This window comes from Eurypyga helias, unplaced genomic scaffold, assembly GCF_000690775.1.
Source record: "Eurypyga helias isolate BGI_N326 unplaced genomic scaffold, ASM69077v1 scaffold10811, whole genome shotgun sequence".
Lineage (NCBI taxonomy): Eukaryota > Metazoa > Chordata > Aves > Eurypygiformes > Eurypygidae > Eurypyga > Eurypyga helias.
In genome coordinates this window covers 19,352-29,079 of record NW_010228994.1, presented here as the reverse complement: position 1 = coordinate 29,079, position 9,728 = coordinate 19,352, and the positions used below count along the sequence as shown (strand labels likewise).

Below are 9,728 nucleotides of genomic sequence, written 5' to 3'. Positions count from 1 at the left end.
TTTGCATTAGCAAGTAATCAAAACTCCTTCAGAAGATGTGATGGCATTCTTACAACAAATCATCCTTGTTCTTAAGGTTTTGTTCAAGTCAAACAAGAAATTTAATAGCTGATGCCTAAATAAAGTGGAAAGCACACTGTGTATTTGAGAATTAATCTGCATCGTCTTAAGATGATAAATAATTTTTATCTTCACATGTTAAAAAAAGTACGTCCTACTAAAGCTATTTAAAAAATTGGTAACTCTTATATGAGTCGCAGTGGTTGCATTTGTCCAAGGGAAACAGGTAAATGAGCAGGTAACAGTTGCAAGAAACGTTTAGGAAAGGGAATTAATCCAAAGTGTTTGATTAGCTATTAGTAATACCTGGACAGTTATTATTAGCTAAATACTGTTATTCCATACAAAAAAAAACCTTATTCAGCTTTAGGTCGGAAAGTGCTGTCTCCTTTGATAATTTTGTCGGCTATTTTCCCCATGGTTTTTTTCACAACTTTGAGATCATTCTCATGCAGGAGTTTCTGTGTTAGGTACTTCTCTCGTTTGACCTTGCTCTTGGTCTTCTGTGATACATCCGGGATTACATATGAAATAATAAACTTCACAAAGTATATGACATGCTGGGGAAGGTGACAATGAAAAAACATTAGTCAGGCTGAACAGGACATTATTGTTATTATTATAAATGAAATACCACATTATCTCTTAAGACTCTGAGCTGGTTCTGCACCAGTATCTGTCTGAGTGGAACAGTATTTTAAAAAGCAGACATGACTAATGAATAGAATAATTGTCTGATAAACAAGAATTCCTGCTTTTCTAATCCTGATTTTAACAAGGACTTCTCTGTCTGCTCTGGGGGAACCCTGGTAGCCAGTGCATATCCCCTGCATGGAAATATCAGTTACAGTTTCTTTAAGGTTGTTTTAGGTTTGTTCAAATGACTCTGGGACAATGGACTGTGCTACAGAAACTCTGATCTAACCAGTTGCATGTTTCTGATGACTTCAGAAGTCCCTGGATCAGGCCCTAAGTACATTCGATAATGAAATAATACTTAATACTCCTCTCCCTTCATTTTGGACTGACTACCACCTTTCATAAGCCCAGACTGTGGCTGCAGAGGAAGGAGCAATTGCTCTTTGGTGCTCATCTAGAGACTCACCTCTTGCAGTGACTGTCTTTACACACTTCACTCTGCTAGCACACGTATGATATGTATGTATTCATGAGGCTGTGCGCAAACTTCCTCTAAGTATTTGTAAGAATATTTTCGGTGTAACTGTCCCTTCTGTTTCTGATACAAAAAATCATTTTGCAGTTCTTTGGAAAAGAACTCTGTATTAAAATACTGTGACTTCAGAGACTTCTTCTTCTAATGTTGCTATGCTTTATTTACATCTCCCAGGCTCTTGCCTGTGCTAGCACACATCGCCAGCTCTGAGAGCAGTGCCTGGACAGAATGTCTTTGCAGGATTTTCTCCCTGGAGAGAAGAGAAGTTTAAATAAGTAATGCTCAAAGCCCCGTACGCTTACCTCCATGACAATGATGAAGGCCAGCTTGGCTGCAATGACATGCCAGTAGTATATGTTATGCTCATATTGGTGCGGGTGACCTGGAGGGTAGCGGAGATCCCGGTATCTGAAAGCAAGGTAGGAAAGTCGGGAACTAGTCTCAGACATCCCTGCAGTAAGGCACTGTGGCCAGAGGATGGAGCAAGACATGTCCCTGCTTAATTTATCCAGGAACAGTTAGCTGTACATGACTACAATAATGAGTAAAATCTTATCTGCAGAATAAGCTATATTTAGCTGAAATGCCTTTTTTTTGCCACTGTATTAAGAATTACTTACGAAAATGCTTTTTATGAAGACTATCAATTATAAGAAAAGCAAAAGAAAATAAGAAATTTCTGTGAGACAAAAACTTATGGGTGAATACTTCTACTTGGTTTTGCATTTCAGAATATGCTGGCTTTTACTGTGTTTTAACATTTCTTATGGGATATTGTTAACTGAATTAGATTATTTAGGTATTAAAAAATCATGTTTATTTTTGTCATTGGAAAAGAATGGCTATTTGACACTTGCCTGCATGTTGTTTGGTTCCCCAGCCAAGGGGAAAATGGCTTGCTTGCATTCTTGAAGTCTGATATATTGAAGACAGAAAGTGTACTGTTTATATACCCTTTCATAGTGTGACTGCTGTGACTCCCATAAGGAGGGACCGAAAAGGACCAGTAATAAACCAGACGAGGAATCATGTCAGATGTAAAAGCAATGATCATAGCCTGCATTTCAGAAAAATAAGACAAAAAAGCAGAGCAGCGATTAAGGAATAAGCCTTAATGTGCACAACTTTGCTATATACATAGTATCCCAAAAGTTACAGTGTGAGCTAAAAATAGAAAATATGTGCTTTTGCAGTCAGTGGTTCCCTCTGTAAATTAGCACGTAGTCACTCATGGGCATAAAACAATCTCTTTCTGGAATTTGCACTCTGTATGGTTTTTAAATTACACTAGCTCTGCTGGCTGCCTTAAAAATGTTGTACTATAACACACTTTCCTTGTGAGTGCGCAGGGGAGGTCAGCAGCCAAACTCACAACGTACTCTAAGGTGACCTTCAGCAAACGTGCTTGTTAGCAGATGTACTTAGGAGACGCTTAGAGAAATCCTGCCTGCTGAAACTCATGGAAACAATGAAGAGTCCTTTAGTAACAGAAAATTAAATTTCACCAGGAACCCTGAGGTTTGAGTAAAGGAATTAAATAAATTATATATATAGCTCATACACCTCTGACCCTGGAAACATCCCACTCTTTTCTGAGGTGCTAGCCAGCTCAAATTCATCATGGCAGTTTGTTGCCTCATAAGTTTCAGTGTCAGTACATGTGGAAACTGCTCTTGATGCCAATATAATTTTTTTTAGTAGCAGCTGCATAGTGCTGTTTTACATATGACGTAACCATTTGTTTTTATCTTGCTCCCAAGACAGTCCCTGTCCCACTCAGTCTGCTAGTCACAAATGGGGTAGGAAATTGGATCTGTGGGTTTGTTGTGGGAAGTCTTTTCTAAACTCCTGAACTACCCAAAACATCCTCTTTTGGAGGACAGGTTAACTATGTTTAATTCAATCTCCTCCTCTGCTATTGCAAATTCACAAGGTTTTCCCATGAGGAAGACTTTCCACTGGCAAGATCTGCAGCCGAGTGCCTAACAAGAGGCTGCCCGGCCAGCTCATCATGACACGTCTCTGGTGCCCAGCATCTAGGAAGGAGTGATGAGCTGCACTGGGGCTGAAAGAGAAGTCTTTTGTCCCATGGCAGGGGATAAATCACTTGACAACAGAGATGGAAAGAACCAGGGCAGAGACATGGAGGAGAAAGTTGTGAAGTAGGGAGCTAATGAGATCGGAGGGAGGAGGGAGGTATAGGCAGAGATGCATAAGAAGGGCAGAAAAAAGCTGTAGTAAAGGTGTGGGACAGAGGAAGGGGAAAAATTAAGTAGTAATGGGTATCAGAGTAGCATAAGAGATGGTTAATATCTGTATTTTAATCCCCTTCATGCCAGCTTGCAATTCATGCAGTCTGTATTTCCTTATTTTCATAAAGTGGGGCATAAATTGTACACCTTGATGCAGCATTCTCAGCAAGAGAGCCCCAACCTGATAAAGTATTTGTAACAGTTGTAAAAAAAGGGAAGGGGAGAGAGGAGAAAGGGTGAAAAAAAATGCAAACACATCTTCTACAGTTTCTCAAACCACACTCTGGTGGCAGTGCTAGCTAAAACAACCATGATGCCTCCTGCTTCTGCCCCTCGCAGTCACTCACACAGCTGTGCAGCAGATCAGATCATGGCACCAGTCTGGTGGGGAATCCCGGCCACATTCACTCCCGGAATTAGTTCATCATGTGTCTGTCCAAGTGCTGGTGACAGCACAACACAAGAGACAGAAACAAGGGGAAAAGACAGGGAAGGGAAAGGGCAAGGAGCTGAAGAGGGTGCAAGACCCACGCCACCTCACTCAAGTAGCATCACCACCAAATGTTCAACACTATCCTAATGTCGTATCTTTTGAGTTGGCTTACTTGGAAGTAACTGAGAAACTAAACTCTAATTAAGACAAGAGTTGCAGAATAAAGATTTAAGACTGAGATTGTGGTCCAAAATCTCTATTTAGTTCTCCAGAATATTATTACAATTGAGTTCAGTTGCGAGAAATTTAATTTGGCTGATGAGAAAGAAAAGGGAGTTGTCCTAAGACTAAAATAAACTTGTTTAAAAATTTCAAGAATATTTTTTTTGTACTATACTGTGGCTTAAATCATATGTAGTTGGCACACACTTTTAAAACCTGTTTTTAAGCATTACATGACAGTGTGCAATGAAGTGAAAATTATGTGTTGTTTATATTTACACGCAGAGTAGGTGTTTTTGGCTGACAAGAAATATATATTACCATGTCTTGCCGTTGCAGGGAGAGGACCTCACACCTAAATTACTCTGTTTTTAACTGAAGTACAGGCACAGAAAGTTTTAGTTAAATGTAATTTCTTTTTGTTCATTAGCTCATCCAGAAATGAACTAACAGCAACAGAACAGTAAGGCAAAATATTCCTTCTCACTTTGGACCAAACGAGTTTGATGCTGCTTCTGTGTATCACTTAGAAAGGTGATGGAACGCGGTATTTGCACAACTTAATATTTGCTCTTACTGATTTTTTTTGCAAGGCCCCAGTTCTCTCATCATCCTAAATCTGAACCCTGTCTCGTTCTCCTCCCTCTCTCAGAATGATCTCCAGATGTGCTCCAGAGGACTGCAAGGACAGAAATACAAAAGCTAATCCTACGGCAGTCTCTCAAAGGAAAAACTTTTTTTCCTCCTGAATTATGGGCTACATTTCAGAGTATTGCACTGGAGAACTACAAACAAATAGCACATTCTCTGCTTCCCAAGCTTTACTGCGCACAGTTTTCCATTTATACCATAACTAATTAAAATCAGTCTTCAAATCAACAACAGATGCTTTGGTGTCATGCAATAGCAAGTGCCTGAGTGGCAAGTCACAAAAAAACGGATAGTTTTGTGCAAAAGTTGCTTGCAAGCTCGCAGGTATTACAAAGGTAATGCACGAAGGAGAAGATGAGACACTACCCAGGTGGAATCAGCTGTAACAAGCCACATAGTAGAGAAGAAACAGTTTCTGTGTACTAAGGAAAAATCAAGGCAGGGATGTTAAAGTCTGATGACATATGATCCTGGATATCAAACAAGAAAAAAACATACTTGAAAGACTGCTTCTAGCCTTTGCTCTAGTGCATGGTTTTATAGCCCACACTTCATTAGCAAGAACTACTGATCTCCCTGAGCTCCTTAAAACACCTGCAACAGGGCCTTTTGAACAGGACAGCCTCTGATCCTGTGCCCCTGGCATGCTAACAGCCCCAAATGCTCTACGTTCACATCGACACTAACAGGAGAGACCTCCAAACAGGTAGGAGGTGCTACCTCTGTAGCACCTACAGAGAATTTGGAGGGAAAAAAGTTGCTAAAGTCAGGTTAGCCTGAGGTGGACTGTGACTGGCTAGTGACAGACACCCATTGCTGGGTACTTTTTCTGCAGAAAGCAGGGCGCGAATACATTCCTAACACAAGCTACACATGTCTGAGTCAGCTTAAGGTCACCAAAGCCACTTTAATTCTGCCCTGAATATCCTAGGGACTATGGCTAAGGTACTTGTAACAATATTTTAAAGTAATCTTAAAATGTATATCCAAGTATTTATTTCATAGTGGTATTACGAGATCCAACTGGATGGGAAAGACAGTTAACTTATCCAATAGCACAGTATATTTTTTTTTTCTTCTAGGGCACCAGGACCTTTTTTGCCTTTTATTTTATAAGTTTTCTAGCACCATAGTTCAAAAGAGGATATTAATGCACCAATAATGTTGCCTCTACTTCTAGCTATGATAGATGAAGTTGTATTTCATCTGGGAATTTGCATTACTTGCTGAGATTTGCATCACTTGCTGGGAGAGTTATCATTAACAATTTTTTCCACAAGCACTAAATTAAAAGAGCCCAAAAGTATCTCTGGTGCCACTTAACATTTCTAAAAGTCTGAACATGTGTTACCAAGGTTGCAGCTCTTTTGTCTGAAATTTTAACACCAGATTTACTAGTAGGCCTTGGATGTTTCACATGCCTATGGAACAGCAGGATTTATGTTTGGCTTGCCTCAGCAGAGCAGTGTGAAACAGCTGGAGTTTATGCTCCCAGATTATTTTGTAAATTTTCCATCCTCAAGTTCCCTCTTTTCTTTTGTAATTTCTCTGTGCTTCGTTATCTGCCTTTATGTTGTCCTGACTCTGCTGTTTACATCCTAGCTATGTTTACCATATGTGTTGAATTTCTGTAGTGTGAAATAAAGTTCTGAACAAGAATAATGGCCATTTTGGGAGGCCTTCAAATACCTGAAAATAGATCTGATTGCTGAGACGGACATATAAAATGTTCCTAATCACTGAAATCCACCTTGGACTCCTGTGCCTGTATGGCACGACCTCCAATCCCCAAAATAATGAAAACAAGCTACTGGGTTAACCCAATAGGCAATCTGGTCATGGAAGCTAATCTTCCCATTCTTCGAAAACAGGGGTCCCCTCCTTTCAGGGGCAAAACAAAGACTTTTTAAACTGGGGGAAAAAAGAGAGAGGAATATGCAGGGATACTCATCTGGGTGTGGGAAGAGAAGGTGCATGTACCTGTCCCATTATTTCTGAAAAGCAGAATCCCTGGGGTTGAGACTCAAAACAGCCAAGCACATAATGACTATAGAAGGTGCTTGAGATACAAGAAAATAAGTTTATGCCTTCATTTAAATTCGATTTGATTTTCTTTTACTTGAAATAAATCCCCTAACTATTGGATTAATATCTATGGTAGAGTGCTTAGCTCCATCTCCCTCCTTTTACCCAAAGACCACCATTCTCCAAAAGGCAAAGCCTCTTGTGAAAGCCTGGGCTAAGATGAACTCTTGTATTCAGACTCAACTGCTTTCTCCAGAAACTCCTACTGAGCACAAGAAGGTTACTGCAAGGAGGAGGTCCTGGAGGAAGTGACAATACCTTTAAGTGTGGCAGAAGGAATTCCTGATCTCACCAATAATGGTAGCAAACGGTGACCTTGTTGAAAAAGGCTATTAACAACGGACAGTCTGTGGTGCTACTGTCCCTCCAGAGGAAACCAGTGGATGCTACTCTTGGGAGAAAGGCCAGCAGTGGGAATTTTTTGAAAGATAATACATATTAACTACTGTTTAAGAATAAGCAATCAAATGATTCACAGTGGTACAGTCCAATGGATTGTTTTTCTCCCCACGATACAGGCTATGTATAACATTTTGGTGAATTAATGATATGGGAAATCTGAAAGGTCTGAATTTCGTTGCTAGGACTATATTAATCATATTTATTTTTTCCTAAATATTTTAAAGAAATTATTTTAAAATTATTTTAAATCCAGCTGAAAAACAGGTTAATTTGAAAATTCTCAAAAAATTCCTTCTGATCTCAAAAGGTAAGTGCTGCAATTTTGAGCACACATTGTGTTTTTAAGTACATAAGAAAGAAGCTATATCTATATTATAGCTACGCACTATAATTTTAGGAAAGATGGACTATGGTCTTCATGTGTAACAGATTTTTCTGAAAACTCTAGAAACTCAAAATAAAATTTCTTTTTTTTTAGATACGATATTTTAGGCAGTAGCCATACTCTGTTTCCAAAACATCTAGAACATAACTGAGAGCCTATTTCACAGTGGCTGAAGTCTTAAGGGACTGATGTTCCTAAGTCATTTAGGATCTTTTAAGAGCTACACTGCCACACGTGGCATTCCCACATTTGGATGTAACACCTACTGTGAAGGCATTTTGCTTTTTGCAGTTGTTGGCTCGGTACTTACATTGGTGACCACTGCCAGAATGGCTATGCCTTGCATGATGGGCTGCCAGGCGCCGATGTCTTGTGCCTTCTGTGGAACCATGCGCCTGAACTGGGTCGTCAGCTTCCATGCATCCAACCGGATTTCCAACATGTTGTTAATAAGAGCCAGAAGAGGAGCCAGGGGGAATGATGCCACAAACAGAGTGACAAAGCCAAACTGTATAACTGTCAAAAGGAGAGGTTACATACACGGATGAGGCTTTCAATTACCAGAGATAAGCATATATGAGCACATACATTCTTACGTCCCCATCATAAAGACTTGGAAACCCAATGACTCTCTGTCTCAGTGCTGTGCTGGGAAGCCTGAACTAATGGTCATCTTATTGCTGTCCGGGTGCTACGATGAGTATGCTGGCAATGCTGTGACAGAATGGATGGTGACAACAAACCGGAGAACTGCCAGCTCCCAAGGGACCAGCAACAAGTCCTGATGACTGCAGATCCCCAGCAGAACAGTGTGACACAGGGCTCTGCTGCCCAACACAACAGAACATGGCAGCGGTCTGCCTTCTGGATGCATTTCTGAGGATGGGGTACTCAGAATCAGCAGTACTCCTCCTCTGACAATCATGTGTTGTTTCCTAGCTATAAATTGGAAACTTGTCTTGGAAGAATATTCATGTCCTCTGTCTATACACTTGTTATGCATTGCTTGTATGAAGATTTTCTTAAGAGCATGTAACAAATTGTAACTAAACTGCCACTTACCCATTTCAAGATACTCATAAAACAGTCCAAGTTTTCCAATGGGCTGCAGGTGATAGTCCTGTTCCCAGCGTGGAACAACCTTTTCTGATCTAGCAGCTGCAAAGTATCTTCCAATTAGATTCTTAACCCAACTATCAGCCAGGGAGAGAAAGACCACTAACGTTGGTAAAATAAGCTAAAAAAGTTCAGTAAATGGAAAAAAAATGACATTTGTGCTGTTACAGCTTTGAATAGTGGATCTAGTTATTCTTGAATTACTGAAAACTTTCTTTAAACATGAGTATAATCTTCTGTTGCCTTATCCTGAAAGCAGTTATTTACAACTATAACTGAGAGTGTAAAAGAGCAATATATCAGAATCATAGTGATTTGTACTTATGTTGTACAGGTGAATGACCACATAAAATTCAAGGTAACAAAAAATCAAGTTAAATGTATGTTGGTGGTTAAACAGATTAATTCCTTCTGATCACACACAAAACAAAATCATAGAATAGTTGAGGTTGGAAGGCACCTCTGGAGGTCATCTCATTCACCCTCTTCTTGCACAGTCAGGGTCACCCAAAGCCAGTTGCCCAGAATCATGTCCATATGGCTTTTGAATGTCTCCAAGGATGGAGACTCCACAACCTCCCTGGGCAACCTGTGCCAGTGCTTGGTCACTCTCACAGAGTGTTTTCTGATGAGACACCCTCCTGTCTTTCAGGTTGTGTCCATTACCTCTGGTCCTGTCACTATGTTTTAGTCACTGAGATTAGTCTGGCTCCCTTTTCTTTACTCTTGCCCTTCAGGTATTTGTACACATTGATGAGATCCCACTGAGCCTTCTCTTCTCCAGGCTAAACAGTCCCAGGTCTCTCAGCCTTTCCTTACATCAGAGATGTTTCAGTCCCTTAATCACTTTAGTGGCTCCTCACTGGAACCTCTCCAGTACCTCCATGTCTTTCTTGTACTGGGGAGCCCAGAACTGGACACAGTACTCCAGGTATGGCCTCATTAGTG

General features: G+C 40.3%; 1 protein-coding gene across 1 annotated transcript in view; it reads right to left on the bottom strand.

Annotated features, from left to right (window-relative positions):
- Positions 1-416: 416 nt before the first annotated feature.
- ANO6 (anoctamin 6) overlaps positions 417-9,728 on the bottom strand; it is a gene marked incomplete at its 5' end in the record, with an annotated part of 27,856 nt that continues 18,544 nt past the window's right edge. Inside the window, 5 exons of the mRNA XM_010160231.1 lie at positions 417-620; positions 1,537-1,642; positions 2,092-2,291; positions 7,975-8,180; positions 8,727-8,857. Of these exons, the coding sequence (XP_010158533.1) occupies positions 417-620; positions 1,537-1,642; positions 2,092-2,291; positions 7,975-8,180; positions 8,727-8,857 (847 nt within the window). The remainder of the gene's footprint in view (positions 621-1,536; positions 1,643-2,091; positions 2,292-7,974; positions 8,181-8,726; positions 8,858-9,728) is intronic.